The following is a 16757-nucleotide window of genomic DNA, read 5'->3' as shown; positions in this document are numbered from 1 at the left end:
CATTAAAAAATATTAGTCCCTCAGGGGACTGGAGTGAAGTGGTAGCTTATTTTTTGTAGGTAAAATGTTCTACTCTCCTTCACTTAGCAACAAAACAATTGACTGATGTGGATTGGAACAATAGAAGTGCCAAGAAGCCTTAAATTGGGTAGGGTTGTGGCTCAGTGGTAGAGCCATTGCCTCCCATTGGGTTCCAGTCTCTGTGTTAAAAAAAGAAGAAGAAGAATATGAAGAAATCCTTCTTACTTTACACTAACAGAGCCTTGCGGTTGACAGTAGAATCTGCAACTAATTGAATGTGCCAATAATGATTCCCTCTTTATACAGTTCATTCTTATGAAATGGTTTTGTTTGTATATCTAGATTTTTTTAAGTTCATTTGATGTTGCTTTTCAGTTTCTTTCCCCCTTCCTGGTTGAGGATAACATATGACACAACTTAGTAAAAATAAGGAAATGATGGTTACCAGGTTTCTTAACATGTATTTTCAATTATGGCATCATAAATCAAACTGGATTTCAGTAATTAATTCTAGTTGTTTGTCTAAAATGAGATAATAGAAAATTATAACTTGGGGAAAAAGTGACAAGTGTCTGAAATTTTAATGCCATATTTTTATAGCAGTCAATTTTAATAAGCAACCAAAATATGATTTTTTTTTGTCTTTCAGCTGTTTACCTCTGCAAAAGAACAATGCAAAATAAGGCAAGACTAGAACTTGCAGATTATGAAGCTGTAAGTACCAAGGACTATCTAGCAATTAAAAAAAAAAGGCATAAAATGGGCAGGAACAAAACCTATGGTCATTTCTGAGTACTCCAGTAACTTTCTACATTCATAGATTTTTTTTTTTTTAGATGTTGATGAACCTTTATTTTATTCATTTATTTATATGCAGTGCTGAGAATCAAACTCAGGCCTCACACATGCTAGGCAAGTGCTCTTACCACTGGGCCACAGCTCCAGCCCCATACATTCATATATCTTAAGGATCAGATTTCTGCGGATCAGGCAGCAAATTCCTTCATAAATCCCTGTTTGCTTGCTTCCTCTCTTCATCCACATCGAGGATAGTGAAATTCTAAATACCCAAATTCAATGTAGAAGAGAGAAACATTTTATTTTCTAAAATTGATTTACCTGTAAATATTTCAAATAAATACTAACGTGAAGATATCCAAACTCTGAGAATTAAAGACCATTTATATTAGGAACATGTTTTTTATTGCAAAAAACAGGGTGTTTGCTAGCAGCAGATAAATTAACCTGATATAATTTGTTCAAATGGTTACTGTGTTGTGATTGATGAACTTCAAATCATTGAGTAGAAATAAGTACTGGGCTGCCAAGGATCTACATTTATTGTTAGGACAAGAATAAACTAAATCTGAGCTAGGAATGAATTGTTTTCCTGTTCCTCCATAAAATGAATACAGAAAAATCCAGTGGATTCATCTGGAACACTTTTCTTATACAAGGTAATTTCACTATTTTGCAGACACATATTGGATTTATAGTTGTATTATCTAAAGTCAGTCATTCTTAAAAGTCAATATTATTTTTTTGTTCTGCTTCCTCCAAGACAAATGAGGATTGGCTGATTTGATGAGCGTGACTTGTCATTCAGAACCAGAGTACACATAGAGAAATTCTATATTTGTCTTTTTTCCATAAACATATGATAAATAAACTAGATAGGGTAGTACAGGTGAGCAACAAATCTTCTTCATCTGTGGGATGTTTTTCAGGAGAGCCTGGCCCGGTTGCAGAGAGCATTTGCAAGGAAGTGGGAGTTTATATTTATGCAAGCAGAAGCACAAGCAAAGTGAGTCCTTGTGAGTCTTTTGGAAAATTTGTTCAAGTTGTGGACTTTTGTCCAGAGGGGCACTGCACTTAACACTACTTATTCTTTATTGTTTTGATGTCGACAGAGTGGACAAGAAGAGAGACAAAATTGAAAGGAAGATCCTTGATAGCCAAGAGAGAGCATTCTGGGATGTCCACAGACCTGTGGTAAGAAAACTGCAAGGTTCTCACAAATCTACAGTCTGACTTTTAGCAAGTCAGGGATGCCCTGAGAAAGCAAGGAAAAGACTATGGCACCCCCATCATATGTCCCACAATGGCTTCATGAATTAGTTAAAGAAACATGGCACTTTGGTTAAGATGACCCAATTTAATAGTGTAATATTTAATTTATGAAACTATGCAATAGTACACACCTGTAATTTTGGTTACTTGGGAGGCTGAGGCAGGAGGATCACAAGTTCAAGGCCAGCCTTGGCAACTTACAGAACCTGTCTCAAAAACAAATTTATTTTTAAAAAAGGGGCAAGAATGGTTGGGCAGGACGTACCTCATTAAGAGAGCTCTTGCCCAGCATGTACAAAGTCCTGGAGCAAATCCCCAGCACCAGAGAAATCAAACCTGATCATTTTTTCAAATATGGCATCTTTTTTCCACTCATGCTTGATATTTGATATTTGAGGTGTTTGATGCTGCTATAAACATAAAAAAAAACACTGCAATAAAGCAGTCTTTTTATGGCAGTAAGCTGCTTATAACTTTTGGCTTTATAGGAAAAGTATAAGTTAAAATGTTATTCCTGCCCTAATTTTTCTTTTTTGAAACATATTAATAACCTATTGTTGCTTTGCACAGTCTAACATTTTATATGGCTCAAATTCAAATCAATTGATATTTTTAATGATGGAACACTGGATCTGTATACAGTTACTATGCACAGTAACTTCTCCCTTAATAAAGTTAAACTATGTGCCTCAGAGTAACAAATAATGAATGTCCTTAATTAATACCAGAAAACTTTGTGGAAGATATTAAACTATGGTAATAACCATCCATAAGATAGACTGTCTAATCTCATTTATTCTTTTCTATTTTGATGTGATATCTTTTTCTCCTCTGGATTTAACTTCAGACAAAGCATCATAAAATAATATTTGCATAAGTATTACTAGACTAAATATCAGCATGAGAGATAAAATCAAGACAAATCATTTAAGAATACCCTAAAAATTTATTCCCAATTACCTTCAGAGTCAGACCAAAATAAAAACACTATAAAGGGTTGTTTTTGTAAAGGTATGTATTTCAACTTCAGATAGAAAGGCAATCATTAAGTTCTATTTTGAATTTGCTTTCTGTTGATTTATCAAGATCGAATTGAGAATTAATTGATTTTTCTATTAAAAATTCAGTTTGAGTTTTATTACACTGAAAAAGAATTGCGAGGTCACACACATACTACATAGCAAGGGTATGAAGTAGGACTTTTACTTGTTTGTTTGTTTTGGGCAACTCCTAGAAACCAGTCAATACGTTATGTCCTGTATTCATCTACTTTGTGCCTCTTGGATATCTATCTGGTGGACAATTTATATCCTTGTTTAGTTTACATGACCTAGAACTTCCTATTATCCCAAATGATTCATACCAGGCTGGCTTCCCTGTCCTACTCACTTATATTCCATGCTCTGAAATGCCCAAATCTAAATTGATCCAACATACTCCTCTGCTCCATTGCCTAAGAATAAACTCAAGCAGAACCTACCCACAGTTGTTTCCCTTGAAACATGTCAGCCATACTCATATCCTCCATGTCTCCTACCAGCAAAGAGCACACTGAGTGTTCTCCATGTCCCTGCCACATTCAACTAGAAAGTCAAATCAAGGAGGGCCTGAAGCAGGAACCACCCTGAAGCCATTAGATTTATCTCCCTTACTTAACTTGAAGATGCTTATGGAGAGCTTTATATCACCTAGATGGTGATGAGATCTGAAAACCTATAGGAGAGATATTGAAGTTAAACAGATATTCCTAGAGCTGAGTTTCTTCTTCATACCCTGTCTTGACTGTGGCAACAATGACTCTTTCTGCCCTGTTGAAGTCATCTTGTAAAGTTCAAATGTCTTCTAGACAGAATTGGTGAAACCAGGTTTTGCTGACACCAAATTATTTTGACTGGAGAAACTTGGAACGATGTGTAGGTAAATTCCAGACAGGATAGAGGTTGAATCTGGCTTGTCCTTGGACCCACTATTGCATACCACCCTTCTGTCTTAGTATCTGAGAGATGGTCCAGTTGTGTCCACTTCCCAGTTTTTACCATGTTGGCCAAAGACTAGTAGCCAAGGGGAATGGGGAGAACTGGGGCAGAGTGGGAAGCAGTGGCCTTTTGGGATTCAGAGGCCTATTTGTAAAGTGGAAACATACCTATCTTGCCATGTTGATATGAACATTAATATAAATATCATTTGGCACATGAATAAAAACAAATGTTCAACTTCCTTTGTAAAGACATACAGAGACTAGTACCAAAAAAGTTATACAAACAATGGAATACAGTAAATTTTCCATGATATTTATACAAATGTGACACCTACATATCATTGGTTGCACAAATGTCTACCCATCTAGCAAAACAGAATTAAAAAGAATCACAATCTTCTTTTTTTAGTTCAGGGGTCATAACCAGAATAATTTTTTCTATATTTTAATTGGTGCATTATAATTATATGTAATAGTTGGATTCATTTTTACATATTCTTACATGCACACAATATAATAATATAATTTAGTCAATATCATTCTCCAGTATCTCCCTTTTTTTCTCTCTCCTCTCTCCCCCTAATCTTCTTCCTCTGTTCTGATAAAACAAATCTATTACATTGGTGATTTATTCATTTAATATAACTTTCAACTAGCAATTATAGAAGCTTGTTGCACTAGAGGGTAAAGATAAAGATAGATAAAGTACTGTCTCTCTGATTACGATATTCAGAGTCCTAGGTAATCAAGATGGAGATTTAACTAGGTAATTATGGTACAAATACCATAATAGGCTCTACAGCATAGCTAGGAATACAGCTACTCAAAAATAGAGGCTTAGTCAGTGAGGTGGCATACACCTGTAACACCACGGGAGGCTGAGGCAGAAGGATTGCAGAAGTTCAAAGCCAGCCTAAGCAATACAGAGAGATCCTTTCACAAAATTTAAAAAAGGGCTGGAGTATAGCTCAGTGGTAAAGTTCCCCTGGATTCAATCCCCTGTAAATCCCCCCTCCAAAAAAAAAGGTGGGGGGGATGGCAAAGGATGTAGCTCAGTGGTAAAGCACTTGCCTGGCACAAGTGAGGCCCTGGGTTCAATTCCCAGTACTGCAAAAAATAAAAAACTAAATGTAATAGAAACTTATGTTAAGCTAATCTTAGAACTGGGAAAACTTTTAGTGCATATAGTAGACTGAATCTCAAGGATGACTGGCATATAAATTTTAGTTAAAAATCAGTTTTATGTTTAAAAATGAAAGCAAAAAGCAAACACCGAAAAATATTTGTAGCAAGTATGATAAATTTTACTACTCTTACTATAAAAATCATTTGCAACTTGTAAAATGTGACTTCACATAAAATAAAAAAGGGTTTAAACTGATAATTTATCAAAAACATAAAAATAACTATTCAAATTATTGAAAAAATATTTAATCTTTCTAGTCATGAAAAAGTAAATTTTTAAAAACTTAAAATTAATTTTGTGCAATCCTGGCAATAACAATAAGAAGATAAATGCTCCCATTTAACCATAAGGGATAGTTAAATGAGATATACCCAGGGCTGGCAGTGTAGAGCACATTCTGAGAATGCCCAAGGCCTGTGGGTTCAATCATCAGCATCACAGAAGATACAGAGAAAGACTCACAAAACATACTGTATAACTCAAAAAGAGAATTTCAAAGAATTTTAAAGGCATGGAGAAAACCTATACTGAAATATGAAATTCCCTGAATACAAAATCATATGGAAAAAAAATCTCAATTTTAATTTAAAAAATCAATGCCTACAGAAACAATTAGGAAATAATACATGAAATGTTGGTTGTACTTATTGTGAGGTATTTGATATCCCAAAGGCAATTTTAATTTTCTAATAAGTCTCACACTCTGAAAAGTTATGCGTAATAAAATATTCTTAGACCTTCATTGAGGTGGGCGTGTGCTTCTGCTGTGCCTGGAAATGGTCAGAACATAGCTGGTGTTTGCCATTCCAGGCACTGCATTTTCAGGGGTAACATGCAGAAACACTGCCATCTTTGGAGCAGAGTGAGTGAGCAAAGTGATGGGAAGGGGATGATGATAACATGGATGAGAAGTAGAGAATATGAGAAATTAAGCTTAAGGCAAAAGATGTTGTTACTCATATGTCTTCAAGTATTTGAACATCATCTATCATTTGAGAAAGGAAGTAGAATTAGCCTGCTTTGCTTTGGAAAAAAGGGAGACAGATTTTGTGTGAATGAACATTTTCATCTTTTTTTTTTTTTTTAAATCCAGTACATTGCAAAGCAAGTAGATCTCTGTCTTCTCAATAGTCCAGGGTGGAGGGATAAAGGTTGTCTCTCCTGGCTCATTACTTGAACCTCACTCCAAAGAGTCGCTGTTTCTCATTAAGACAGAGCAAGAGTGATATTGATTAGAAGGTCTCAGACTGAAATTTGAGAGCGTTGTATTCCAACCAACTTAATGAAAAGAGATGGCACATCATGTTTTTAATCAATTCAAATTTTAAATTTCACTGAATTGCAGATTTTGTTTGATATTTAGTAAACTAGGAATGGAGTGTCCAGGTAGAAGGAAAATAATTTGAGGTTTAAATTGTAGTTGCTATATGATCAAGCATGACATTTGCTCCTTGATTGACATTTTTTTTCCTGTAACTGAAGTCCATTATTTTGTATGCAAAGTTAATATCTGATATTCTTTTAAGCAGTAATCTGGTATTTAGTAAAGCTAGGGCATGAGTTTCACACATGTGAAAGTAATCTGAATTCTCTACCCCATTCAGTCTCAACAATGCATATATAACCATTCTCTGGATGTGTTCCCACATAAAACACACATGAATGGTTTTGGAAGTTTCATAATGTCAATTTTTAAGAGAAACTGAGGCAAAATTGATTTTTAAAAATTAGTTGTATTGAACTGACTTGCAACTCAGGAGACAGATTCAAGTAAGTTGAACATGTGCTCTATGGTCTTACAAATTTCAAACAAGTTTTAAAAACAAAAACCAGAATGGGGAGAGGGGTTACAATCAATTTGTCAGAGATTGGGTAACTTAAAAAGTATGTAAAGCAGTTTTCAGAAAAGATGTGGCAAAGGACAAAGAGAAAGAAATTATTGGGACAAGAAGGGAGTTAGAGATGAGATAGATGGCCCAGGTGAATATCTACCGAACTGAAAACTTCCATTGGAATAAAAACTATGACTCTCAGCATGTAAACTCTTGGGGAACTCTTGGGAAAGGATATACAGCTTCCACAAAATCTCTCATGTCCTCTCATCCTAGTATGTGGGGGCACCTCAATCTGCTTGATTTTAATTTTTGATTTTAATTTTTCCACAGTAATCAGTATGGATTTCCATATATTTGTCATTTCTAAAATGGATAACAAGCTTTGAAATCAGGGAGTACATTGAGTGTTGGCTCCCTTTACATATTCATATTTTATTATCTTAAGAAATAAATTCTTCTGTAAACAATCTATCTATTCCACTAGATTAATTTCTGATAAGACTTCTTTATTTGCTACCTTAAGAGAAGTGATCATAACTTGGATACATTTTCAAAGATAGACAATATTTTCTTCAAGGAATAATATATTTAGCCATTTTTTTATTAGTAAATCAGGTCTAGCAATCCCAAAGAACCAAAGCCAAATATTTTCTCTGATATTCAGATACTAATTCGCAATAAGGGTGGGGGAGGCTGGGGAAGAATAGAGATATTTTGGATTATACAGAGGGGAGTGAAGGGAAAGGGAGAGAGTCTGGGGGTAGGAATATCAGTAGAATGAATCAGACATTATTACCCTAAGTGCATAAATGATTACATGACCAGCATAACTCTATATCATGTACAAACAAAAGAATGAGAAGTTATACTCCATTTATGTATAATGTGTCAAAATGCATTCTACTGTCATGTATAACTAATGAGAACCAAAGAATTAAATAAAAATAAAGATATTCAGGCCTAGAAATTATATAAAACAGGCATATAGTTATATCATCTTTTGTATTCTTGTAATGTCCTACATTTTATCTCTTCCTTTTCAAGTGCTGAAGAATGCAACAGGAAACAGGTATTGGTTGTGTGGTAACTCTCAGCAACTTCATATTAATGTTTAAGAACTTCTGTCAGTTCTTCACACATGCCCAAAAGCGGAGTCATAGACAATATTTCTTACAGTTCAGATGATGTAAAATCAGTCTTTTCCTTTATGAATTCTCACATTCCTGAAATGTGTCCCTTTAAGCAAAAACATAAAAGACAAAATCAAAACAGGAAGCTGCTGCCAATTTTCTTTTTGTCTTGGTTGGTTCTTAATTACCTTTGATTACGAAGGAGGAGAGTGAAGTCTTAGAGTCTCTGAAACTCCATCCCCACACATCAGAGGTGATGTTGGGGAACTAATACTCTGCCCTCACAATATGGGAGAAGAAGATGGGTATAAGATAATAACAATTAGTTTATTAGCCCCTAGAGAACATTCATCAGTGCCAGACTCTCTTCTTAGCACTCAGTATAAATGATATAGCTCATGCGATCACAACAACCACCAGATGAAGCACTCTTATCTTCGTCTTTACAGCTAAGGAATCTCAGCACAGGGCATTTCAGTTGCACAAGAGCCCACAAGGGCTGAATGGATTAGCTAGCATCAAACATAGGAATTTACATATGGGCCCTGGGGACTCCAGGGCCCTAGATATGTTAGGGCTCAGATCCTATCTAGCATACCTTCCCACCTCATGGCCAAGTGAAAATTGGTGTGGAATGTAATCTTCCATACATTTCTTATATAATTCTGTTTAATCCTCACAGGATTATTAGGTTGGCATTAATCTTATCATCATTTCACAAACATGGAAACTGAAGTTTCGAGAGGTTGAGATTTCTTTTGTTTCCCTTGATGAGTCGCCTTGTCTTTTTGTCCACACCTGCATTTGTGACTTTCAAGAACATCTTAAGATTTGCATCATGTAGGTTTACGTATTTCTTGTTAGGATTCTTTGCTTGCTTATTATTGTTGTTATAAATGGAATTCTTTTCTATTGTACCCTTTTTAAAAAACTATGTACATAATTAAAAAAGTAGACATTACTTTTTATTTTATATAGCTTCAGTTTTCACATTATTTCTTTTCACTCCTAAAACTTGTGGTGTATCCCAAAGAGTTTTTGTTTATGTGGGGGTTTTTGTTTGTTTTTGAAAGATTTTTGTTATTGTTATTGTTTTGCTTTGTTGTGTTTGGGGACGGGGGAAGTTTTTCTGGAAGAGTTATGGATCGGACCAAGGACCTAGTGAATGTTAGGCAAGCACTGTGCCACGGAGCTACAGCCCCAGCCCACATAACTCTATTTTACATTTTTACATCACTTAAATATTGAATTTACTGGAAGATGACTGTATTCTCAGATCTTCTTCTCCAGTCCATCCCAGGCTGTATCACATGTTACAAATTCTAGGAAAATCTACATATACTCTCAAGAGATTGAGAGTGAAAAAGACAAATAATGTCTTAATATCTGTAGTAATTTTGATATTGCAGAACTCTGGAAAAATAGCTGCCATTGTAATATATTTTGGTTTTGAATTTTTTATACTTTTTTGTCCTAATATATTTTAATAATAGTAGAACTCTATGAATGGATTTCTTAATGTTGAATGGTCCTTGAAATCCCAGAATAAATAATGATGCATCATTTTCTAAAGTGATATTGGATTTTGTTTGGTTATATGGATTTAGGGTTTAGACATCCATATTCAAAAGTGAAATTGCCTTGCATCAGATATTTTATAGATTTTTATAACAAAAAAAAATCACCATACAAAGAGTAGAAATGGTGATTTTTAGCATTTTTCCCACTATTTAAAAAGGCTTTGTCCAGAATTTATGTTATTTCTCTAATTTAGAAACACACAATGACAAAGAGGGTGGGAAGGGTGACATTTTATTGTGAACTGAATGCTCGGATGATGGATTACATCAAGATTCTCACTTCTAGTCCTCCTCCCCGCACTATGCATAAGTTTTACACATGGTGGCTTCTCTTCATTTATATTTTTCCTGTTTCAAATACTGAAAATTTGGAAAGAACTAACATAGCTGTCAGCTTTATTCAATATACTGTTCAGTAGATGCAACTTTAGCTAAAACCATTTGGCTCAATTACCAACTGCTTTTTTGGATGAGATTGTATTAAATGTCTCCAAGTCTCAAACTCTTCATTTGAAATGGGGATAATAATAATGACCTCATATGACATTTGTAAATTGCTCAGGACAATACCTGGCATGTAGTCATTGTTCAGTAAGTAGTAACAAGAAGTCATATTAGCAGTCATGCTTTTGATAAAAGAAAAGAAGCCAAGAGGCAAGGGAAGGTAGAACAGTTTGCAGATGAAATGACCAGCTATAATTAGAAAATACTTTGGGAATCACTGGAGTTGAAGTTTGAAGCTTACCTAAGTATATTAATTATGTTAACTCTTACATAACAAATTACTCCTAAAACTTAGCAGCATAAAACAACAGACTTCCTGGATGGTTCTGGCCTCAAGACCTCTCATGATGCCCCAAATTGTGGGCCAACACTGTAGTCATTTGAAGGGACTGATGGTCAGCTTCATTCACTTGATGATTGGCAACAGACTTCAGTTCTTGACCACATAGACACCATCTCCCTAAGATTATCCAAGACATGGTCTCCCCATGTCACCCTAAAATAGACAGCCCTGTGTCCAAAATCTCATTTTTTTGTAATCTAATCTCAGAAGCAGCATGCCATAGCTTACTGGGGACACAACAGTTTGGGAGGGGAGGCACAAAAATGTGAGTGGCAGGAGGAGAGGGGGTCATTAAGGACCAAAATGGATGGTAACTTCCCCAGTAGCATTTGGGTAGATGGGAGGAATTTAGAAATTTGGTGGAAAAATTAAAGCTAGGTCAGTCTATAGCATGAATAAACTCTTTGTCATTATAATAGGCAACCCAGACAAATGCTGATGGAATGCCCTGACTCAAGTAGGGAATAGAGAAGGTCAATGGGAAGAGGTGACCTTACACAGTTCTCACAGCTGTGCCAGGTGATTTTTTTTTTTCTGCCAGATTCTTCGAGCAAGAACATGCAAAATGCCTCTTTTAGATAAGTTATTAAATTTTCTCAACTATAACTCCCACAGCTTTTAAACAAAGCAAAATAATTTCTCTCAAGTATTAAGAAAGACAAAACTTTCAAGGTGAATGTGAAAGTTTGATACTGTCGGATACTGGTGATGAGTTCTGTTCCCTCAAATATTGAAGTTTGAATATTAAAGAAGCACATCGAGGCAAACATATAAAGCAGGGTTTATTTAAAAAGGGGTAACATAGACTTCTCCTGAGAGGGAGAAGGGGACCATGGCTGGTATCCCAAGAAGCCAGGTGTTCTGCCCTTTTTAGATGTCTCAGGCTTCCTTTGTTCTCCCGCTCTCTTCACCTTATCTTTCTCCTTCCTGCGGACATGACTAGGCCTAGGAATGTTCCCTGGGATGGCCAAAAGGTGGGAAACAGGTGGGCTGAAGGGGAAGGGCAGGATGGTTGGTGCAGCCCAGGACACATTAATTAAAAACTTTATAGCTCCCTGTAGGGAGGGGCAATTCTTGGGACAGGTTACCTGAGCAACAGGTTGGAGCAGGGGCAGGTTCTTGATAAGGGTGGAAGAAGGGCTCTGAAGGAATTAATATCTCAATCTCCAGCTTCAGGGGACTCTCTCAAAATTGGCCTGACTCATCTGACTGCCTATCTAATTCTGGAGAGGAGGAACAGAGGGAAAGGGAGAGAGAGACTGAGACTGACTGTGTCTCACTTGTTCCTGACTCTGTATTCAATTCTCAGTCCATGACCAAGCATATGGCAAACACCCAGATACCAAATGCACATACTTTGAATTCCCGAGACTCTCCTTCATCCCTGCATACATCCATTTGGATGATACTAACCATGGTTTCGTTTTTAAAGCACAGAGGATTTTCTGCCTAAAGGCTGTGATGTCTGTACCAAGCATCAGTGACCAGATTTGAGTTAACAGGATTTTTTCAGCTGTCCTGAAGCTGGTTTGTTTCTGGCATATACACTTCACTGATCAAGTTATCCCTCTGTTCACGTGACATTACTTAACAGAAACACATGGAAAATATATGCCACTTGAATTTTTATCTCTACAAAACATAAGAATAACACGACATGTAGATTTTCATTTAATCATAATAATATTGATTAGAACCTATCCAGCAATATGTGGTGACAAAAGCCTTTTATATTCATATGTTACTTATTCTTTACAGAAAGACCTTGTAGGCTAGGTAGTGATTGTCCTTTATTTCCAAATAGAAGAAGCAGGACTCTGAGGAATTGAGTTTTGAAGCACTAACACTCAAATCCTTAATAATGACTAAATGCCTGACAATTGCTTCAAAACCGCCTGCAATCTCCACTGTGAGATTTTTTTTGTCAGTTCGTAATACTCATCAGGATATTATCTCCTACCAGATCTGGCTTTGGACACATCAACTAAGTTTTTATTTTAGAGTAGTAAAATGTAGTAAAGAGATTGTTTGACCTTCTTATTTTTTTAGATGGTCTACTGTTCTTTACATGTGTACCTGATTTCTGAGGCAGGAGGCATGCACATGTCCATTTGTATTATTGGGGTGTCCTGTTAGGAACTAGGTCCTTGGTGTCCCAAACAAAGAATTGGGCAAGACACACACAAGTAACAGGCAAAGATTTATTGAAGGTGAAGCTAGCACTCCCTAAGGAAGATTGGAGTGTGCCCAGCGAGAGAAAGTCTTGAGCCCTGAAGTCTGGAAATTAATGTTATGTGTGCTAATCTGTGAGGTGTTCTCTGTCCTATATGGACTGGATTGAAGACCACTGGTGACTTTAGAATACCGCCCACTTTACCTCCATTAGTCATTTTAAGCTATCAAGCCTGTGGTGGGAGTTGCCATGGTAATGGAACTAATCATAAATAGGGACATGACTTGTCTCCCTGTCTTGTCCTTCAGTGGCATCTTTCTTATACCCTGTCTTTGCCACCTTGGTGTCCCTGAACTCCTACCTACAATGTGACAAGTCCACATTGTCACAACATCTCAGAGAGGTGAGTTAGCATTTTCAGCTCTGCTAGACTGCAGAAAGAGTCACAGCATGGCTATGGCATATAAATGTGACAGGAATAAATATTTCCTAGAAACTTCCATTCCTGCTTCTCTGCTTGAACCAGCAGATAAAATATCCTATAGATTGTGGGGAGGTTGCCTTTTAATTTTGTACCTAATGTGTAATTTACATTTTTAATTTTAAGTGCTCATTCAAAACTTAAACTGTAGCAAAATTTTAACATCTTTCATAACATTTCCCTTTAAAGTTGTTAGTGATGTTGTAAGCATTGTTTACTGATGTTCAGGAGAAACAAATCATATTAACACAAGAGGAATAATAATGCCCTTTTTTGTCCTTAATAGTCAAATCAAACCCTGATGCTTCTCTATCAATAGTCCATGATCTCATGGGCTAATGCCTTTAACTGTTTTAGAAAATCCAAAAAAAAAAAAAAAAAACCACAAATGTGTTAATCCAAGTTTAAATCTTTCTTTTGTGTCATGAAAAAAGAACAGCATTTCTATTATTCCCATCTGTTCCTTTGAATTGAAAAATATTTTGACAATGTGGCTATCATGAGCCTCAATGAGTGAAACTGTCTTTTTTGCTCCCTGGCTACATCTTTTATCTTCCGTCTGCTCTTTCTATCCAAGAATAGATTTGTAGATATAGAGTCCTATCATTATGTAATATTCAATGCTATTTATGTAAGCCATGGCTAGAGTGAGAATAAAAACTGCTTTTTCTATTATTAAGTTAGTGCTTCTATAGCCTATGCACTGGCAACTTTTCAAAAATTATGCACCAGGTTTCTGGCCTGTTTCTTCTGAAATAGTGGTTGGGGCTTTGCTTTGAGGAAGATTCTGAAGGTTAATGGCTACTTCCCAGGGAGACAGGTAGAGGAGAGCATTGATCTCAAGTATTGGTTACCACCTGCATAGTCAGGGGGTATGAGAAAGGATTGGAAAGGGCAACCTCTCACTTCAGTGTGCTATGGAGAAGCCAGTGGAACATTCCTACTGTACATAGCTAAAGTAAAGTTGTGTTTGCCAGTTGGAAGAGTCAACAGATAATCTTTTAAAAATAAACAGGGAGAGTAAATGGTGCAAAATTTTAACAATTAGAGAATTGGGATAAAGAGGCTGGTGGGATTTTCTTTGAACCACTTTGCAATTCTTTTGGTTCGTCTGAAATCATATCAAAGTTAAAAGTTAAAAATGTATGTGCACACACACACACAGCAAGTGCACATGTCTCTAAAGGGATGGCAGGGCAAAAATTGTGGGCTCAATTTATAAATACCCTAACAGAGCCAGCATGAACTCTGATTTCACAAGGAGCAGTTATTATTTGGGCTCGGTTCTTTCCTGTTCATTTGTTTTCCCAAAATGCACAGATTATATTTTTAAAAAAGAAGAAAGAAAAGGACAAGCTTTGTTCTCTTAAACTGACACCAGGTATCTTCTTCAAATAAACTTACTCTTTTAATTTTTATTTTATTCTTTTTATTTTTTAAAAAAAATATATTTTTAGCACTGGCAATTTAACCCAGAGGCACTTTACTGCTGAGCCACATCCCTAGAATTTTTTTTTTTTTTTTTATTTTTGAGACATGGTCTTTAAGTTGGTTAGGGCCTCACTATGTTGGTGAGGCTGGCCTCAAATTTCTGATCTTCCTGCCTCAATCACTGGAGTTGCTGGGATTATAGATATGTGCCATCAGGAGTTGCTGGGATTATAGGTATGTGCCATCATGCTAGGCCAAATAAATATTCTCTTTCATAAGAAAAACAATTAAATTAAATTTTAAAACAGCTTAAATTAATGTGAAAAAAATCCTCTCCCAATAGAAGATTTCTCCTCAGCTCTGCTGAAAGGAGGACATTTTCACATACGTCCTCACAATCAGAAACTTAATTTTTCAAGTCAAATTGTACTTCATTTTCAGAAACTCCAACATAAAGATGTTCGTCATTACATGTTTTCAAGTGTTAGCAGTTAGTGCTTTGAGAAATGAAAAAAGGAAACTGACTTTAAGAGAAAGAAACTCAAATATCATTAGTCTGATGATATATCTGACTTAATATGTTTGAATAGCTTTGAAGTGAACTCAGTCTTGTGCTCTTGCTCCACTCCCAGCATAGATATAATTCCCAAAGGTGCTTACTTGTTTAATGTCATAGAAGTTGAAAATAAAATGGTGGGTACCAGAGCCGGGAGAAAGCATATTGGAGAAAGAGAAGGGGAGAGGCAGATCATAGGTACAAAATTACAGGTAGAGGAATAGGAAGTTCTGGTGTGCTCTTTAATCTCATAGAAGTTGAAAATAAAATGGTGGGTACCAGAGCCGGGAGAAAGCATATTGGAGAAAGAGAAGGGGAGAGGCAGATCATAGGTACAAAATTACAGGTAGAGGAATAGGAAGTTCTGGTGTGCTGTTGCACTGTAGGATGACCATAGAAAACAATAATGTACTGTAAATTTCAAAAAGCTAGAAGAAAGGATTTTAAGAGTTTGTACATAAGGAAATGATAAATGTTTGAGGAGACAGATATGTCTAAACTTGATTTAAACACTAACCATTAAACATTACTGAAATATCACATGGTACTCAATAAGTATATCCAAATTTTGCGTTTTTGTACATTTATTTAAATTTAATTCAAATTTTAAAATATAACTAAATAAATTCTATATTTAGACTAAAATTTCTAAGGTTTGGTTTTTGATCTTTCTTCATTCAGTATAGTTTAATTTGTTCATTTTTAATTAGCAATTTCCTCAAATCCTTACAAATATTATCTGAAAGCATGTAAGACTCACTCCCTTGCTTCTATGTTATTATTTTCTTTATGTCATTATACTCCTAATGATGATAATGATGATGGTAATACAAGTTAACATGTGCTCAGCATGTTGTGTGCATCAAGATCTGTGCTAACCCTTGTTCACACATTATTTGATACAGCAATAAGGTCAACACTGTTATTACTCTTAGTATATAGGAAGAGGTTTCAAAGTGTAAATAGGATCTTAAGTACATTGTGGTCCTGTTGTTTTGTGCTTTTTATGTAAGATGATTAACATTTTTAAAAAGTAGTATAGCTTTTTCAATAAGTGACTTATTAAAAAACTTTCAGCATTCTTAAGTATGCTATAGGTGGGCAATTTTAGGGGAAAGTTACACAGCAAACTTTAAAGTCAAAGTCAAGTGATTCTTTAAATATAATTTGTCAAAAGGAATCATGAATTGGATTTTAGACCTGACCAGCTAGTATTTTACTACTCTTTTCCCTTTGATATTATGCTTCCGTGAAAATTAGATTTGTAGTGGCTAACCTATGTAATTTATTGAATGCTCATGAAAATCAAATTAAACAATGACTAATGTTGGGAAGTATCAAAGTACTCCACAAGATGACATCTAGTATTATTATCATTTTTTTAAAAAATTTTACATCTATAATCAGATTTTTTTTCCATAAGGGATTTTAATCTTCAGTTCCATAGACAGCCTAGTGGAGAACTGTGG

The 16757-nt window shown here is 35.5% G+C and overlaps 1 protein-coding gene across 6 annotated transcripts in view; it reads left to right on the top strand.

Annotated features, from left to right (window-relative positions):
- Window positions 1-16757, top strand: part of Rgs7 (regulator of G protein signaling 7) — a 438832-nt gene that overhangs the window by 388787 nt on the left and 33288 nt on the right. For all 6 annotated transcript variants that reach the window (XM_076872881.1, XM_076872884.1, XM_076872882.1 and 3 more), the window contains 3 exons: window positions 671-735; window positions 1749-1825; window positions 1932-2013. In XM_076872881.1, the coding sequence (XP_076728996.1) occupies window positions 671-735; window positions 1749-1825; window positions 1932-2013 (224 nt within the window). The remainder of the gene's footprint in view (window positions 1-670; window positions 736-1748; window positions 1826-1931; window positions 2014-16757) is intronic.

The sequence above is a fragment of the Callospermophilus lateralis genome, chromosome 13 (assembly GCF_048772815.1).
Source record: "Callospermophilus lateralis isolate mCalLat2 chromosome 13, mCalLat2.hap1, whole genome shotgun sequence".
Lineage (NCBI taxonomy): Eukaryota > Metazoa > Chordata > Mammalia > Rodentia > Sciuridae > Callospermophilus > Callospermophilus lateralis.
This window is presented reverse-complemented; position numbering and strand designations above follow the sequence as displayed.